The sequence below is a fragment of the Salvelinus alpinus genome, chromosome 2 (assembly GCF_045679555.1).
Source record: "Salvelinus alpinus chromosome 2, SLU_Salpinus.1, whole genome shotgun sequence".
NCBI classification, from domain to species: domain Eukaryota; kingdom Metazoa; phylum Chordata; class Actinopteri; order Salmoniformes; family Salmonidae; genus Salvelinus; species Salvelinus alpinus.
The window spans coordinates 9232756-9253498 of NC_092087.1; the positions used below are offsets into that span (position 1 = coordinate 9232756).

Sequence of the window (20743 nt, forward strand, 5' to 3'; positions counted from 1 at the left end):
AGAAGCATGTGTCAGGGACAAATTAGGTCAGTGTTGGGTCCAAGGCTGGCAGGCGACCTGAATCTTAGTTCTGTGTTCATATTTGTTTTACATGTCAAACATTGAACTGGTTTCAACCACGTGGATTCAGAAACCACTGAACCGTCAGTTGGATTCATAAACCATTGACAGTGACATAAACCATTGACAGTGACATATAGCATTGACAGTGACATATAGCATTGACAGTGACATATAGCATTGACAGTGACATATATCATTGACAGTGACATAAACCATTGACAGTGACATATAGCATTGACAGTGACATATATCATTGACAGTGACATATACCATTGACAGTGACATATATCATTGACAGTGACATATACCATTGACAGTGACATAAACCATTGACAGTGACATATAGCATTGACAGTGACATATATCATTGACAGTGACATATACCATTGACAGTGACAAATATCATTGACAGTGACATAAACCATTGACAGTGACATATATCATTGACAGTGACATATACCATTGACAGTGACAAATATCATTGACAGTGACATAAACCATTGACAGTGACATAAACCATTGACAGTGACATATAGCATTGACAGTGACATATATCATTGACAGTGACATAAACCATTGACAGTGACATATAGCATTGACAGTGACATATATCATTGACAGTGACATATACCATTGACAGTGACATATATCATTGACAGTGACATATACCATTGACAGTGACATATATCATTGACAGTGACATATATCATTGACAGTGACATATATCATTGACAGTGACATAAACCATTGACAGTGACATATACCATTGACAGTGACATAAACCATTGACAGTGACATAAACCATTGACAGTGACATATATCATTGACAGTGACATAAACCATTGACAGTGACATAAACCATTGACAGTGACATGTATCATTGACAGTGACATAAACCATTGACAGTGACATAAACCATTGACAGTGACATATATCATTGACAGTGACATAAACCTTTGACAGTGACATAAACCATTGACAGTGACATAAACCATTGACAGTGACATAAACCATTGACAGTGACATATATCATTGACAGTGACATATACCATTGACAGTGACATATACCATTGACAGTGACATATAGCATTGACAGTGACATATATCATTGACAGTGACATAAACCATTGACAGTGACATATATCATTGACAGTGACATATATCATTGACAGTGACATATATCATTGACAGTGACATAAACCATTGACAGTGACATATACCATTGACAGTGACATAAACCATTGACAGTGACATAAACCATTGACAGTGACATATATCATTGACAGTGACATAAACCATTGACAGTGACATAAACCATTGACAGTGACATATATCATTGACAGTGACATAAACCATTGACAGTGACATAAACCATTGACAGTGACATATATCATTGACAGTGACATAAACCTTTGACAGTGACATAAACCATTGACAGTGACATAAACCATTGACAGTGACATAAACCATTGACAGTGACATAAACCATTGACAGTGACATATATCATTGACAGTGACATATATCATTGACAGTGACATAAACCATTGACAGTGACATAAACCATTGACAGTGACATAAACCATTGACAGTGACATAAACCATTGACAGTGACATAAACCATTGACAGTGACATAAACCATTGACAGTGACATAAACCATTGACAGTGATATATACCATTGACAGTGACATAAACCATTGACAGTGACATAAACCATTGACAGTGACATATATCATTGACAGTGACATATACCATTGACAGTGACATAAACCATTGACAGTGACATAAACCATTGACAGTGACATATATCATTGACAGTGACATAAACCATTGACAGTGACATAAACCATTGACAGTGACATAAACCATTGACAGTGACATAAACCATTGACAGTGACATAAACCATTGACAGTGACATATACCATTGACAGTGACATATATCATTGACAGTGACATAAACCATTGACAGTGACATAAACCATTGACAGTGACATAAACCATTGACAGTGACATATACCATTGACAGTGACATATATCATTGACAGTGACATAAACCATTGACAGTGACATAAATCATTGACAGTGACATAAACCATTGACAGTGACATAAACCATTGACAGTGACATAAACCATTGACAGTGACATATATCATTGACAGTGACATATATCATTGACAGTGACATATATCATTGACAGTGACATATACCATTGACAGTGACATATATCATTGACAGTGACATAAACCATTGACAGTGACATATATCATTGACAGTGACATAAACCATTGACAGTGACATAAACCATTGACAGTGACATAAACCATTGACAGTGACATAAACCATTGACAGTGACATATATCATTGACAGTGACATATATCATTGACAGTGACATATATCATTGACAGTGACATATATCATTGACAGTGACATAAACCATTGACAGTGACATATATCATTGACAGTGACATAAACCATTGACAGTGACATATACCATTGACAGTGACATATACCATTGACAGTGACATATACCATTGACAGTGACATATATCATTGACAGTGACATATATCATTGACAGTGACATATATCATTGACAGTGACATAAACCATTGACAGTGACATATAGCATTGACAGTGACATATATCATTGACAGTGACATATATCATTGACAGTGACATATATCATTGACAGTGACATATATCATTGACAGTGACATAAACCATTGACAGTGACATAAACCATTGACAGTGACATATAGCATTGACAGTGACATATATCATTGACAGTGACATATATCATTGACAGTGACATATACCATTGACAGTGACATATATCATTGACAGTGACATAAACCATTGACAGTGACATATAGCATTGACAGTGACATATATCATTGACAGTGACATATATCATTGACAGTGACATATACCATTGACAGTGACATATATCATTGACAGTGACATAAACCATTGACAGTGACATATAGCATTGACAGTGACATATATCATTGACAGTGACATATATCATTGACAGTGACATATATCATTGACAGTGACATATATCATTGACAGTGACATAAACCATTGACAGTGACATATAGCATTGACAGTGACATATATCATTGACAGTGACATATATCATTGACAGTGACATATACCATTGACAGTGACATATATCATTGACAGTGACATAAACCATTGACAGTGACATATAGCATTGACAGTGACATATATCATTGACAGTGACATATATCATTGACAGTGACATATACCATTGAGAGTGACATATATCATTGACAGTGACATAAACCATTGACAGTGACATATATCATTGACAGTGACATATATCATTGACAGTGACATAAACCATTGACAGTGACATATATCATTGACAGTGACATATACCATTGACAGTGACATAAATCATTGACAGTGACATATATCATTGACAGTGACATAAATCATTGACAGTGACATAAGTCATTGACAGTGACATATATCATTGACAGTGACATATATCATTGACAGTGACATATACCATTGACAGTGACATATACCATTGACAGTGACATAAATCATTGACAGTGACATATACCATTGACAGTGACATATATCATTGACAGTGACATATATCATTGACAGTGACATATAGCATTGACAGTGACATAAACCTTTGACAGTGACATATATCATTGACACATCATTGAGGGTGGGATATTCTGGGGGAAGATTCAGTCAGGCAGGATATACTCATACCGTGTATTCGTGTGGTCTGTAGGCTGTCTGCCTATTTACCTTGATAAGAGAGCTGATGACAATGGCTCCAGCATTCACCATGGGGTTGTGGGGTTTGTCTAGGTACACAAGTATCAGGGTTAATACAGAGTTAACACAGTAAATTCATAGAAGTAGAAGTTTGAGCGATAAGTCTTAAGACAGACGATATCATGTCCACTTGGTAGAAAGTAGAAGAACTATCTTGCCACTTTGAACTCACGTAGCCTTAAACTTCCAACTGAAATCATATCGTATTCTTCCACCAAACTGACAAAACCCCTACAATATTGCAAGGGTTCCCTTACCCACCTTCCTCATCCAGGTAGAGCTTGTTGAACTTGAGTCCGCTGGGCTCCATCCCCACATAGCGGTGTACCATCTCTGTCCCAGCCTCGTGGATGGCCACAGCATACTCCAGAGGCTTCACACACGACTGGAGGCAGAAGGGCTGCTTGGTGTCCCCTACTGAGTGTCTGGAGGGAGAGGAGGGAGGAGACAGGGAAACACGGGAAGAAAGGGAAAGGAGAAGATAGGAAAAAAAGAGAGGCCAGGAGGAGAGAGGAAAACAGGGGGAAGAGATAGGAAGAGAGAGAGGCCAGGAGGAGAGAGGAAAACAGGGGGAAGAGATAGAAAGAGAGAGGCCAGGAGGAGAGAGTAAAACAGGGGGAAGAGATAGGAAGAGAGAGAGGACAGGAGGAGAGAGGAAAACAGGGGGAAGAGATAGGAAGAGAGAGAGAGGCCAGGAGGAGAGGAAAACAGGGGGAAGAGATAGGAAGAGAGAGAGGACAGGAGGAGAGGAAAACCAGGGAAGAAAGAAGAGAGGGAGAGAAGGCCTAGTTGTCAGCATAAGTAACTATTTCACATTCAGTTATGTTTTTAAATAACTTTTAATCTGCCAGGCATCCTCTGTCCATCCACAGTACACAGAGACACACCCCCAGAGATCAGGACTGTTGTACTTACCTCTGTCCATCCACAGTACACAGAGACACACCCCCAGAGATCAGGACTGTTGTACTTACCTCTGTTCATCCACAGTACACAGAGACACACCCCCAGAGATCAGGACTGTTGTACTTACCTCTGTCCATCCACAGTACACAGAGACACACCCCAGAGATCAGGACTGTTGTACTTACCTCTGTCCATCCACAGTACACAGAGACACACCCCCAGAGATCAGGACTGTTATACTTAACTCTGTCCATCCACAGTACACAGAGACACACCCCCAGAGATCAGGGCTGTTGTACTTACCTCTGTCCATCCACAGTACACAGAGACACACCCCCAGAGATCAGGACTGTTGTACTTACCTCTGTCCATCCACAGTACACAGAGACACACCCCCAGAGATCAGGGCTGTTGTACTTACCTCTGTCCATCCACAGTACACAGAGACACACCCCAGAGATCAGGACTGAACTTGGCCAGGTGGGGAATGTAGACTGCTACCTGGATCCAGGAAGTACAGACAGACCATGAGAACAGGTGCATGTTTCTAGCTCCAACACAGTGCAGTAATATCTACAAATGCAATTACCACCCCCCCCATTTTCTTTTTTCTTTTTTTTTTTTATATCAGAACTAACAATGTCTGAGTCTGGAATAAAAACAGTGCCTTCGGAAAAGTATCAGACCGCTTGAATTTTTCCACATTTTGTTATAATACATCCTTATTCTAAAATGGATTAAATATTTTAATGCAAATTAATTACTTAAAAATCATTCAATGTGATTTTCTGGATTTTTGTTTTAGATTCCGTCTCTCACAGTTGAAGTGTACCTATGATAACAATTACAGACCTCTACATGCTTTGTAAGTAGGAAAACCTCAAAAATCGGCAGTGTATCAAATACTTGTTCTCCCCACTGTATATATAGATATATATATATATATATATATATATATATATATATATATGTGTGTGTATAGACAGTATGGACAGTATATGAATAGAAATGGTGTGTACAGCAGTGGTTATACAGTACCAGTCAAAAGTTTGGATACACCTACTCATTCAAGGGTTTTTCTTTATTTTTACTATTTTCTACATTGTAGAATAATAGTGAAGACATTAAAACTATGAAATAACACATAAATAACACATATGGAATCATGTAGTAACCAAAAAAACAAAAAAGTAATACATCTAAGATGTATTAAACTTCCGACTTCAACTGTATATGGCAGTGACAACAACCTAAGAAAATTATCTCAGGAGGTAATGCAGTCGGGCATTTGATGGTGAGGTATCCCAGATCGGGAGAACAAAAGGACATAAGTTCCTGTACATTACCACAATCGCACCCTAATTTGTTAATCATGAGACATACCCCTTCCTGCAGCAATCACATTAAATCAGAAGCAGGTCATGAAGCCAATACTGTACACATTAAACAGTTACTACTGTACACGTTAAATAGATACCACTGTACACGTTAAACAGATACAACTGTACACGTTAAACAGATACTACTGTATACGTTAAACAGATACAACTATACACGTTAAACTACTGTACACGTTAAACAGATACTACTATACACGGTAAACTACTGTACACGTTAAACTACTGTACACGTTAAACAGATACTACTGTACACGGTAAACTACAGTAAACACGGTAAACTACTGTATACGGTAAACTACTGTACACATTAAACTACTGTAGACGGTAAACTACTGTACACGGTAAACTACTGTACACGGTAAACTACTATACACGGTAAACTACTGTACACGGTAAACTACTGTATACGGTAAACTACTGTACACGGTAAACTACTGTACACATTAAACTACTGTAGACGGTAAACTACTGTACACGGTAAACAGATACTACTATACACGTTAAACTACTGTACACATTAAACTACTGTAGACGGTAAACTACTGTACACGGTAAACTACTGTATACGGTAAACTACTGTACACGGTAAACTACTGTACACATTAAACTACTGTACACGGTAAACTACTATACACGGTAAACTACGGTATACGGTAAACTACTGTACACGGTAAACTACTGTATACGGTAAACTACTGTACACAATAAACTACTGTACACGGTAAACTACTGTACACGTTAAACAGATACTACTGTACACGTTAAACAGATACTACTGTACACGGTAAACTACTATACACGGTAAACTACGGTATACGGTAAACTACTGTACACGGTAAACTACTGTATACGGTAAACTACTGTACACGATAAACTACTGTACACGTTAAACAGATACTACTGTACACGGTAAACTACTGTACACGGTAAACTACTTTATACGGTAAACTACTGTACACATTAAACTACTGTAGACGGTAAACTACGGTATACGGTAAACTACTGTACACGGTAAACTACTGTACACGGTAAACTACTATACACGGTAAACTACGGTATACGGTAAACTACTGTACACGGTAAACTACTGTATACGGTAAACTACTGTACACGTTAAACTACTGTACACGTTAAACTACTGTACACGGTAAACTACTGTATACGTTAAACTACTGTACACGATAAACTACTGTACACGGTAAACAGATACTACTATACACGGTAAACTACTGTACACGGTAAACTACTGTATACGTTAAACTACTGTACACGGTAAACTACTGTACACGGTAAACTACTGTACACGGTAAACTACTGTTCACGGTAAACTACTGTATACGGTAAACTACTGTACACGGTAAACAAATATACTTACATGTCCGTCATGGTTTTTCTGGACGGTGTCGTAGATTTGATCTATCTTTGTTACAAAGGAATCAAACTCAGGGATGATAAACTTCTTTCTGAAGGCCTGGATCAGAAGCACTATGTTCCCACCAACACACCTGAGGATTAACAACAACATTTTACTAGAACTGCAATAAGGAAATGAATACCCTTTGTCAGTGAACCAGAGCCCTAGAACATTAATTCTGAATTACACCGTTAGACTCAACTGTCTTTTCAAAATTAAGGAGAGTGCTTCAACAATGAATTAGAGTTAATAACTATGAAAGGATTCTCATTCAGAGTAAATTATTGTCGGTACAGAAACCAGTGCTTCTCATAGTGTACATTTGAAAGGGTCTACACCCAGCTAGCACATAACGTTCTGAGAACCATATGTTTATTTGAGCTTGGTGAGAGTGTGGTTGTCCTATGGTTATTTTGCATACAACCTTCCCACAACATTCTGGAAAATGTGCAGGATACACAGCTAGCACGTAACGTTCTGAGAACCATATGTTTCTTAGGTGGGAATTTCACTACTTCAGCATAACGTTTCCTACAGGTTTCCTCTTGGTACTAGTACATTAATGTTCCCATAACATTAACAAAACTTTCCATAAAAACCACAAGGAAACATTAGTATCGTTCAAAGAACGTTCTAAGAATGTTATTTAAGAACATGCATTCTGTTCTCAGCGTCAACAAAACTCTTTTGAGGGAAGCATAGTAAAACGTTCTCAGAACCTCCCCGGTAACCTAAAAATGTACGTTCCCAGACCAGACAAAATGTTCACTTCCGTTCTCAGAACGTTTACAAAACTTTCAGTTTTACCAGAAACGTACGGTTTCGTTCCCAGAACCAATAGGAAACCAAAAACGTACTTTCCCTCAACTTCCAAGGAACCAAATATGCTAGCTGAGTATTCTACGCAGTAAGTTACTCATAAATAAAGGTTGCGAAAAGTGAAAAGGCCTGTCATATGTCTTTGCTGTGAGCAGAGAGGTGGGTTGGGGTAGGACATAATAAGGCATTGATCGGGGGTGTTTTAATAGGATACAGGGAGTATAATTAGCTGTGTGTGTCACAGAGAATAACGTTCACATTCTCACATAGCTCGGCCGAACCCTATTTTCCACAGCAATTCAAAACCACTTATCAGCACCAAGATTAGGAAACAAAAACAACAGCGGTAGAAGCAGTGGAATAACGGTCATTCGACAGATAACAGACCATCAACTGCACCGCAGGAAGTGCCACTCAGTACTGCCTCAAAGGAATCATCGGGAAAGTTAACAGTATCTTTTCAAAGAACTGATAGCAGTCTCTTAAAGCGACAGTACACACATCTAATTATAATCAAATAAGTAAGATAACAAGTAAACATACACTAACTCCTGACTCCATAGTTATAAATCAGAGTCATGGTGTGGCATGATAAAGACTAAATGTCTCTCATTTTGGCTGTGTGTATGTGTGTATGTGTGTGTGTGTGTGTGTGGCCCCAAGGTCCAAACCAGCTGGCATCTATCAATCCGAGTCATTCCCTGCCCTGTAGCCCACAACAAGACTACCCACCCACTGCCCTCACACAAATACATGCAGATAATACGTAGGCTAGTGCACCGAGTGAGAGCACACATGCTGTTGTCTCTAGCTAACTTTTAAACATGACTTTGTATTGAAGATTAAATGACAGCGAGAGAGGAGCTGAATGTCTGTCCGTCTGTGTGTGTGTGTGTGTGTGTGTGTGTGTGTGTGTGTGTGTGTGTGTGTGTGTGTGTGTGTGTGTGTGTGTGTGTGTGTGTGTGTGTGTGTGTGTGTGTGTGTGTGTGTGTGTGTGTGTGTGTGTGTGGCAGAGAGACAGAGAGAAATACAGTATAATATAGGCCTACAACAAACCCTGGATTAATCATGTGGAATGCTGAAGGGGTCAGGGTATTTATAGCCTGTCTCTACCATGGCACTTTGCAGTAAGAGGAGACGGAAATGTGATGACAGTGTGTTAGAGAGGCAGAGAGGGGTAGAGAGAGGCAGAGAGAGCTAGAGAGGGGTAGAGAGAGATGGAGAGAGAGGTGGAGAGAGGCAGAGAGAGGTGGAGAGAGAGGTAGAGAGGGGTAGAGAGATGTGGAGAGAGAGGTAGAGAGGGGTAGAGAGACGTGGAGAGAGAGGTAGAGAGGGGTAGAGAGAGGTGGAGAGGGGTAGAGAGTGGTGGAGAGAGAGGTAGAGAGGGGTAGAGAGAGGTGGAGAGGGGTAGAGAGAGGTAGAGAGGGATAGAGAGAGGTGGAGAGAGCTAGAGAGGGGTAGAGAGAGGTGGGGAGAGAGGTAGAGAGGGGTAGAGAGAGGTGGAGAGAGCTAGAGAGAGTTGGAGAGGGGTAGAGAAAAGTGGAGAGAGGTTGAGAGAGTTGGATAGAGGTGGATAGAGGTTGAAAGAGGTAGAGAGGGGTAGAGAGAGGTGGAGAGAGGTAGAGAGGGGTGGAGAGGGGTGGAGAGGGGTACAGAGAGGTGGAGAATAGTGATGGGGGGGAAATGTATAGTTACATATCGCAATATTATTTTGTACGATATTGTATTGATACTTTGACATTAAGTATCACAAAAGAAAAAAAATCCTCCTATAGTTTGTTCTTCTTTTTAAATAGCCAACATGTTTTCAGCACCTTTATTTCCATGACTGATCAGAACACATGTCCTCATCCTCTCTCGTTTCTCTGCAGCAGACATACGGTGCATTCAGAAAGTATTCAGACCCCTTCACTTTTACCACATTTTGTTACTTTACAGCCATATTCTAAAATGGATTCAATTGTTTTTTTCCTCATCAATCTACACACATTCCCCCATAATTACAAAGCAAAAACTATTTTTTTTATTGCAAATTTATAAACACAAAAAAAAACTGAAATATCACATTTACATAAGTATTCAGACCCTTTACTCAGTACTTTGTTGAAGCACCTTTGGCAGTGATTACAGCCTTAAATCTTTTGGGGTATGACACTACAAGCTTGGCACACCTGTATTTGGGGGAGTTTCTCCCATTCTTCTTTGCAGATCCTCTCAAGTTCTGTCAGGTTGGATGGGGAGCATCGCTGCACAGCTATTTTCAGGTGTCTCCAGAGATGTTCGATCGGGTTCAAGTCCGGGCTCTGTATGGGCCACTCAAGAACATTCAGAGACTTGTCCCGATGCCACTCTTACGTTGTTTTGGCTGTGCACTCTGGAGAAAGTTTTCATCAAGGATCTCTCTGTACTTTGCTCCATTCATTTTTCCCTCGATCCTGACTAGTCTCCCAGTCCCTGCAGCTGAAAAACATCCCCACAAAAGGATGCTGCCACCACCATGCTTCACCGTAGGGATGGTGACAGGTTTCCTCCTGCTGGCATTCAGGCCAAATAGTTCAATTTTGGAGAATCTTGTTTCTCATGGTCTGAGAGTCCTTTAGGTGCCTTTTGGCAAACTCCAAGCGGGATGTCATGTGCCTTTTACTGAGGAGTGGCTTTAGTCTGGCCACTCTACCATGAAGGCCTGATTGGTGGAGTGCTGCAGAGATGGTTGTCCTTCTGGAAGGTTCTTCCATCTCCACAGGGGAATAAGTCTGAATATTTATGTAAATAAGGTATTTCTGTTTTTTATTTTTAATACATTTGCAACAAATTCTAAAAACCTGTTTTCACTTTGTCATTATGGGGTATTGTGTGTAGATTGAAGAGGGCATGTTTTTATTTAATACATTTTAGAATAAGGCTGTAACGTAACAAGATGTGGAAAAAGTCAAGGGGTCTGAATACTTTACGAATGCACACAGTGAGCAATATTTTTGGAACATCAAATCGCAATAAAATTACAGTATCTAATCATTATTATTATTTTTTTATATTTTCTAATTTTGTTTGCTAATTTCCTTACTTTTTAATAACTCTGCATTGTTGTGAAAGGGCTTGTAAGTAAGCATTTCACAGTAAAGTCTGGCACAAGTGACAAATACATTTTGATTTCGAATCACAAGAATTTAAGGGATACTTCAGGATTTTGACAATGAGGACCGTTATCTACTTCATCAGTCAGATTAACTCATGGACATCATTTTTATGTCTCTGTGTCAAGTATGAAGGAAGTTAGATGTAGTTTCGCGACCCAATGCTAACCAGTGTTAGCGCAATGACTGGAAGTCTATGGGTATTTGCTAGCATAGCAGATACCATGGACTTCCAGTCATTATGCTAACTCTAGTTAGCAATTGCGCTAGCGCTAGTTAGCAACCTCCTTCAACCTCACGCAGAGACATAAAAACGGTATCCATGAGATCATCAGACTCTGGTGAAGCAGATAAAGGGCCTCATTATTTAACTAACAAAGGTTAAATAAATAAAACATATATTTTTAAAAGCCTAAATCCCAAAGTATCCCTTTAAGTATCATGATAATATCTTATCGTGAGATCCCTGGCAATTCCCAGCCTTAGTAGAATGGGGTAGAGAGGAGTTGTGAGATGTGGAGAGAGGAAGAGAGGGGTGGCGAGGGGTGGCTCTAAAAGCAGGTCCCAAATCGCTCTCTACCCCTCCCCTTTGGCCCTAACCTTTTGATTTTGCGGACCTGTAGATGTAAGCAATATGGAAGCTTCAACAATGCTACGCAATATACCTTGGGTTAAGGGGTAGGCGGGGTTTGGAGAGATTTGGGAGTGGCTAGATCCAACTAGCCGACAAGATAGACGACTCACTTGTGGAAGAGTTCCCGGTCCATCATGACGTCATGAAAGGATTCCGTTACGGAGCGTTGCAGCTTGTCCATGCAGTCCTTCAGTCGCGGGTCGGATGCATTAAGACCAGTTTTCTTCAGGGCCTGATCAAATCAATTCAAACGTTATTTAAAGCGCATTTAAAATCGCAAGACACTCTACAGTAAAATCAATCCAATGATAAATAACATAGATAGGGTTCGGTTAGGGAGAAAGGCATTATGGGAAATGATGGCATCAGCAAAACTAAAAAATGTACTGGAAATAAAACAGCCTCACCAAGTTATGAATACTGTTATGAGAGGCACTTGGATGTGAACTAACGTCACAGGAACTAACTTTAACTCATCTTGTAACCCACAGACAGAGATGAGCCTTGATTTCTTTTTTATTTAAACTTGGTGAAGCTCGTTTTGGGTACGCTTTCAGTCACTTGTTGCGAGCGTTTTGATTCAAACAGTACAGTTGGTGCAATATGACAAATCAGAGCCTTCACTGTCTATTACCACTGAATCTTTCATTTAACAAGTAACGGCTCATTTGTGGTGATTTCATTACGTTGGAAGATAAAAACATCCATGTTATTGTTACATGATAATACAACCTAACCTCAGTAGTAACTATGCAGGGTAATATAGTCTCTGTACTAACTATCCAGGGTAATCTCAGTACTAACTATCCAGGGTAGTCTCAGTACTAACTATCCAGGGTAATATAGTCTCTGTAGTAACTATCCAGGGTAATATAGTCTCTGTAGTAACTATCCAGGGTAATCTCAGTACTAACTATCCAGGGTAATCTAGTCTCAGTAGTAACTATCCAGGGTAGTCTCAGTACTAACTATCCAGGGTAATATAGTCTCTGTAGTAACTATCCAGGGTAACCTCAGTACTAACTATCCAGGGTAATATAGTCTCTGTAGTAACTATCCAGGGTAATCTCAGTACTAACTATCCAGGGTAATCTAGTCTCAGTAGTAACTATCCAGGGTAACCTCAGTACTAACTATCCAGGGTAATATAGTCTCTGTAGTAACTATCCAGGGTAATCTCAGTACTAACTATCCAGGGTAGTCTCAGTACTAACTATCCAGGGTAATCTAGTCTCTGTAGTAACTATCCAGGGTAATCTCAGTACTAACTATCCAGGGTAATCTAGTCTCAGTACTAACTATCCAGGGTAGTCTCAGTACTAACTATCCAGGGTAATATAGTCTCTGTAGTAACTATCCAGGGTAATATAGTCTCTGTAGTAACTATCCAGGGTAATATAGTCTCTGTAGTAACTATGCAGGGTAATCTAGTCTCTATAGTAACTATGCAGGGTAATCTAGTCTCAGTACTAACTATCCAGGGTAATATAGTCTCTGTAGTAACTATCCAGGGTAATCTAGTCTCAGTACTAACTATCCAGGGTAATATAGTCTCTGTAGTAACTATGCAGGGAAATCTAGTCTCTGTAGTAACTATGCAGAGTAATCTAGTCTCTGTAGTAACTATGCAGGGTAATATAGTCTCTGTAGTAACTATGCAGGGTAATCTAGTCTCAGTAGTAACTATGCAGGGTAATCTAGTCTCTGTAGTAACTATGCAGGGTAATCTAGTCTCTGTAGTAACTATGCAGAGTAATCTAGTCTCTGTAGTAACTATGCAGGGTAATATAGTCTCTGTAGTAACTATGCAGGGTAATATAGTCTCTGTAGTAACTATCCAGGGTAATCTAGTCTCAGTACTAACTATCCAGGGTAATCTAGTCTCAGTACTAACTATCCAGGGTAATATAGTCTCAGTACTAACTATCCAGGGTAATATAGTCTCTGTAGTAACTATGCAGGGTAATATAGTCTCAGTACTAACTATCCAGGGTAATCTAGTCTCAGTACTAACTATCCAGGGTAATATAGTCTCTGTACTAACTATCCAGGGTAATATAGTCTCAGTACTAACTATCCAGGGTAATCTAGTCTCAGTACTAACTATCCAGGGTAATCTAGTCTCAGTACTAACTATCCAGGGTAATCTCAGTACTAACTATCCAGGGTAATCTAGTCTCAGTACTAACTATCCAGGGTAATCTAGTCTCTGTAGTAACTATGCAGGGTAATCTAGTCTCAGTACTAACTATCCAGGGTAATCTAGTCTCAGTACTAACTATCCAGGGTAATCTAGTCTCTATAGTAACTATGCAGGGTAATCTAGTCTCAGTACTAACTATCCAGGGTAATCTAGTCTCTATAGTAACTATGCAGGGTAATATAGTCTCAGTACTAACTATCCAGGGTAATATAGTCTCAGTACTAACTATGCAGGGTAATCTAGTCTCAGTACTAACTATCCAGGGTAATATAGTCTCTGTAGTAACTATGCAGGGTAATCTAGTCTCTGTAGTAACTATGCAGGGTAATCTAGTCTCTGTAGTAACTATGCAGAGTAATCTAGTCTCTGTAGTAACTATGCAGGGTAATATAGTCTCTGTAGTAACTATGCAGGGTAATATAGTCTCAGTACTAACTATCCAGGGTAATATAGTCTCTGTAGTAACTATGCAGGGTAATATAGTCTCTGTAGTAACTATGCAGGGTAATCTAGTCTCTGTAGTAACTATGCAGGGTAATATAGTCTCTGTAGTAACTATGCAGGGTAATCTAGTCTCAGTACTAACTATGCAGGGTAATCTAGTCTCTGTAGTAACTATCCAGGGTAATCTAGTCTCTGTAGTAACTATCCAGGGTAATCTAGTCTCTGTAGTAACTATCCAGGGTAATCTAGTCTCTATAGTAACTATGCAGGGTAATATAGTCTCTGTAGTAACTATCCAGGGTAATATAGTCTCTGTAGTAACTATGCAGGGTAATATAGTCTCAGTAGTAACTATCCAGGGTAATATAGTCTCTATAGTAACTATCCAGGGTAATCTAGTCTCAGTAGTAACTATGCAGGGTAATATAGTCTCTGTAGTAACTATCCAGGGTAACATAGTCTCTGTAGTAACTATCCAGGGTAATATAGTCTCTGTAGTAACTATCCAGGGTAATCTAGTCTCAGTAGTAACTATGCAGGGTAATATAGTCTCTGTAGTAACTATCCAGGGTAATATAGTCTCTGTAGTAACTATCCAGGGTAATATAGTCTCTGTACTAACTATCCAGGGTAATATAGTCTCTATAGTAACTATGCAGGGTAATCTAGTCTATGTACTAACTATCCAGGGTAATATAGTCTCTATAGTAACTATGCAGGGTAATCTAGTCTCTGTACTAACTATCCAGGGTAATATAGTCTCTATAGTAATTATGCAGGGTAATATAGTCTCTATAGTAACTATCCAGGGTAATCTAGTCTCAGTAGTAACTATGCAGGGTAATATAGTCTCTGTAGTAACTATCCAGGGTAATATAGTCTCTGTAGTAACTATCCAGGGTAATATAGTCTCTGTACTAACTATCCAGGGTAATATAGTCTCTATAGTAACTATGCAGGGTAATCTAGTCTCTGTACTAACTATCCAGGGTAATATAGTCTCTATAGTAACTATGCAGGGTAATCTAGTCTCTGTAGTAACTATCCAGGGTAATATAGTCTCTGTAGTAACTATGCAGGGTAATATAGTCTCAGTAGTAACTATCCAGGGTAATATAGTCTCTATAGTAACTATCCAGGGTAATCTAGTCTCAGTAGTAACTATGCAGGGTAATATAGTCTCTATAGTAACTATCCAGGGTAATCTAGTCTCAGTAGTAACTATCCAGGGTAATATAGTCTCTATAGTAACTATCCAGGGTAATATAGTCTCTATAGTAACTATCCAGGGTAATATAGTCTCTATAGTAACTATCCAGGGTAATCTAGTCTCAGTAGTAACTATGCAGGGTAATATAGTCTCTATAGTAACTATCCAGGGTAATCTAGTCTCAGTAGTAACTATCCAGGGTAATATAGTCTCTATAGTAACTATCCAGGGTAATCTAGTCTCAGTAGTAACTATGCAGGGTAATCTAGTCTCTGTAGTAACTATCCAGGGTAATATAGTCTCTATAGTAACTATCCAGGGTAATCTAGTCTCAGTAGTAACTATGCAGGGTAATCTAGTCTCTGTAGTAACTATCCAGGGTAATATAGTCTCTATAGTAACTATCCAGGGTAATCTAGTCTCAGTAGTAACTATGCAGGGTAATCTCTATAGTAACTATCCAGGGTAATCTAGTCTCTATAGTAACTATGCAGGGTAATCTAGACTCTGTAGTAACTATCCAGGGTAATCTAGTCTCTGTAGTAACTATCCAGGGTAATCTAGTCTCTATAGTAACTATGCAGGGTAATCTAGTCTCTGTAGTAACTATCCAGGGTAATCTAGTCTCTGTAGTAACTATCCAGGGTAATCTAGTCTCTATAGTAACTATGCAGGGTAATCTAGTCTCTGTAGTAACTATCCAGGGTAATATAGTCTCTGTAGTAACTATGCAGGGTAATCTAGTCTCTGTAGTAACTATCCAGGGTAATATAGTCTCTATAGTAACTATCCAGCGTAATCTCTGTAGTAACTATGCAGGGTAATCTAGTCTCTATACTAACTATCCAGGGTAATCTAGTCTCTATAGTAACTATCCAGGGTAATCTAGTCTCTGTAGTAACTATGCAGGGTAATCTAGTCTCTGTAGTAACTATGCAGGGTAATCTAGTCTCTGTAGTAACTATCCAGGGTAATATAGTCTCTATAGTAACTATCCAGGGTAATCTAGTCTCTGTAGTAACTATGCAGGGTAATCTAGTATCTGTACTAACTATGCAGGGTAATCTAGTCTCTGTAGTAACTATCCAGGGTAATCTAGTCTCTGTAGTAACTATGCAGGGTAATCTAGTCTCTGTAGTAACTATCCAGGGTAATCTAGTCTCAGTACTAACTATCCAGGGTAATATAGTCTCTATAGTAACTATGCAGGGTAATCTAGTCTCTGTAGTAACTATCCAGGGTAATATAGTCTCTGTAGTAACTATGCAGGGTAATCTAGTCTCTGTAGTAACTATCCAGGGTAATATAGTCTCTGTAGTAACTATGCAGGGTAATCTAGTCTCTGTAGTAACTATCCAGGGTAATATAGTCTCTATAGTAACTATGCAGGGTAATCTAGTCTCTGTAGTAACTATCCAGGGTAATCTAGTCTCTATAGTAACTATGCAGGGTAATCTAGTCTCTGTAGTAACTATCCAGGGTAATATAGTCTCTATAGTAACTATGCAGGGTAATCTAGTCTCTGTAGTAACTATGCAGGGTAATCTAGTCTCTGTAGTAACTATGCAGGGTAATCTAGTCTCTGTAGTAACTATGCAGGGTAATCTAGTCTCTGTAGTAACTATCCAGGGTAATATAGTCTCTATAGTAACTATGCAGGGTAATCTAGTCTCTGTAGTAACTATGCAGGGTAATATAGTCTCTGTAGTAACTATGCAGGGTAATCTAGTCTCTGTAGTAACTATGCAGGGTAATCTAGTCTCTGTAGTAACTATGCAGGGTAATCTAGTCTCTGTAGTAACTATGCAGGGTAATCTCTGTAGTAACTATGCAGGGTAATCTAGTCTCTGTAGTAACTATGCAGGGTAATCTAGTCTCTGTAGTAACTATGCAGGGTAATCTCTGTAGTAACTATGCAGGGTAATCTCTGTAGTAACTATGCAGGGTAATCTAGTCTCTGTAGTAACTATGCAGGGTAATCTAGTCTCTGTAGTAACTATGCAGGGTAATCTAGTCTCTGTAGTAACTATGCAGGGTAATCTAGTCTCTGTAGTAACTATCCAGGGTAATCTAGTCTCTGTAGTAACTATCCAGGGTAATCTAGTCTCTGTAGTAACTATGCAGGGTAATCTAGTCTCTGTAGTAACTATGCAGGGTAATCTAGTCTCTGTGGTAACTATGCAGGGCAACCTAGTCTCTGTAGTAACTATGCAGGGTAATCTAGTCTCTGTAGTAACTATGCAGGGTAATCTAGTCTCTGTAGTAACTATGCAGGGTAATCTAGTCTCTGTAGTAACTATGCAGGGTAATCTAGTCTCTGTAGTAACTATACAGGGTAATATAGTCTCTGTAGTAACTATGCAGGGTAATCTCTGTAGTAACTATGCAGGGTAATCTAGTCTCTGTAGTAACTATGCAGGGCAACCTAGTCTCTGTAGTAACTATGCAGGGTAATCTAGTCTCTGTAGTAACTATGCAGGGCAAACCTAGTCTCTGTAGTAACTATGCAGGGTAATCTAGTCTCTGTAGTAACTATACAGGGTAATATAGTCTCTGTAGTAACTATGCAGGGTAATCTAGTCTCTGTAGTAACTATGCAGGGCAAACCTAGTCTCTGTAGTAACTATGCAGGGTAATCTAGTCTCTGTAGTAACTATGCAGGGTAATCTAGTCTCTGTAGTAACTATGCAGGGCAAACCTAGTCTCTGTAGTAACTATGCAGGGTAATCTCTGTAGTAACTATGCAGGGTAATCTCTGTAGTAACTATGCAGGGCAAACCTAGTCTCTGTAGTAACTATGCAGGGCAACCTAGTCTCTGTAGTAACTATGCAGGGTAATCTAGTCTCTGTAGTAACTATGCAGGGTAATCTAGTCTCTGTAGTAACTATGCAGGGTAATATAGCCTCTGTAGTAACTATGCAGGGTAATCTAGTCTCTGTAGTAACTATGCAGGGTAATCTAGTCTCTGTAGTAACTACGCAGGGTAATCTAGTCTCTGCAGTAACTATGCAGGGTAATCTCTGTAGTAACTATGCAGGGTAATCTAGTCTCTGTAGTAACTATACAAGGTAATGTTTTGACTGTTGCGTTGTGATCTTCACCAGACACATTCCTTCCAGTCCTCCATCAGGCTTGGAGGTATGGAGACTATTTCATTACAATAACATAATTGAATACTGTTCCACGATAGACCTCTGTGTGTATTCACCCTGTTGTTGCCCACTGCTTCTTGCAATAAAGTGAAAATTAACTGCAATAGTTGTATGTATCCTTTGTTTGAGTTACTAATAGTATTTTAAAAATGCAATAACATACAGATTATTAATTTTAAAAAGTAAAATGACTCAACTAATTGTCCTGTCTTGAAATGTATTTGTACTAAACCCGAGAGAGAGTTTGTTGTCAAGGAGGGTTGTTGTGAGAAAGGATATATATTAGGCTACAGAGTAATCTATGTAGGTGTTATTTGAATCTCCATTGTTTTGACAGGTTAACTGATGCGTGTACTCACAGAGATAAAGTGTGAGACGGGGACTTGTTCCTGACCATCTGTGATGGTGTAGAAGAGCATATCTTCAACTCCTGAGAACAGACCCTTTCCATCACTGCTCCTGCAGCAACATAAGAGGACAGTTTACACAGACACAGACACAGACACATGCTAACGGTATTAAAAATCATATTTATAGACTAATGGATGATTGATGAAAATGGAGAGAAGCATTGTTTTAGAGATATAATTGCATGTAATGTCACACACACACACACACACTGTCACGCCGTGACCTTAATGTAATAAATGTAAATATGGGGTGGGCATTCTATGTTGTCTATTTCTTTGTTTTTGGCCGAGTGTGGTTCCCAATCAGAGGCAGCTGTCTATCGTTGTCTCTGATTGGGGATCATACTTAGGCAGCTCTTTTTCCCACTTTCTGTTATGGGATCTTGTCTTTTTGTGTTGCAGGTTGTTGTACTCCTAGCTTTACCTTCATTGAGTTGTTTTTTTTGGTGTAACATTTATTATTAAAGAAAATGTACGCCTACCACGCTGCACCTTGGTTCATTTATGACAGGGAGTTTGAGGACAGCGAGCGTAACACACACACACATCATTGAATTGGACCAATATAGAAACACAAACTCACAGTTTGGGAAGCACGTGGTCCATATCTGAGGCTGTTCCAATGCGGTGCTGATCTGTTGAACTTGTGTTGAAACATTGTACCGGTTGAACTTTAACGCTACGATGACAACCCGGTAATAAACTGTTATAACAACCCCTTTTGATAACTTTTTTAGCACCGTCCGTCACAAAGTTTTGCACAGCTGCTGCGTTGGTCACCCGTAATATTTTCAAACAGTGCATGGTTGACAACTTTATAAGACAAATAAGAGCAGACTAGGAGAATAATTGCCTTCGGATACCTTTTCGTTATTTTCGTTACTTTCCACTATTTCTCCGCAGTCTGATAGTTCCGCTTTGGCCAAATCCACAACAGGTGTACTGCAGGCAACAGCAGCAACAGATACAATCCTGTTGTCACGTTCTAAACTTGTCACGGTGAGAGCACAGGCAGCGAGCTCTGGCGACGACGTCGGAGTACTGTCAGGTCGGGCATTGGTCAGCACAGTGACCAATGAGAAATTACAATCAAGCACATTCTAGGAGATGACTAACACAAGGTCTGGC

The 20743-nt window shown here is 39.3% G+C and overlaps 1 protein-coding gene across 3 annotated transcripts in view; it reads right to left on the bottom strand.

Moving 5' to 3' along the window:
• LOC139553434 (glutaminase kidney isoform, mitochondrial-like) overlaps nucleotides 1–20617 on the bottom strand; it is a 36103-nt gene extending 15486 nt beyond the window's left edge. The window contains exons 1-7 of one of the 3 annotated variants that reach the window (XM_071365749.1): nucleotides 20199–20617; nucleotides 19565–19664; nucleotides 12306–12427; nucleotides 7570–7699; nucleotides 5216–5295; nucleotides 4150–4313; nucleotides 3859–3917 (exon numbers count right to left, since the gene is read on the bottom strand). In XM_071365749.1, coding sequence (XP_071221850.1) covers nucleotides 3859–3917; nucleotides 4150–4313; nucleotides 5216–5295; nucleotides 7570–7699; nucleotides 12306–12427; nucleotides 19565–19664; nucleotides 20199–20419 — 876 coding nt within the window. In that variant the 5' untranslated portion in view covers nucleotides 20420–20617. Of the gene's footprint in view, nucleotides 1–3858; nucleotides 3918–4149; nucleotides 4314–4803; nucleotides 5194–5215; nucleotides 5296–7569; nucleotides 7700–12305; nucleotides 12428–19564; nucleotides 19665–20198 lie in introns of those variants that run through there. The other 2 variants (XM_071365757.1, XM_071365765.1) reach the window with 2 other exon arrangements.
• Between the last annotated feature and the right edge of the window lie 126 nt (nucleotides 20618–20743).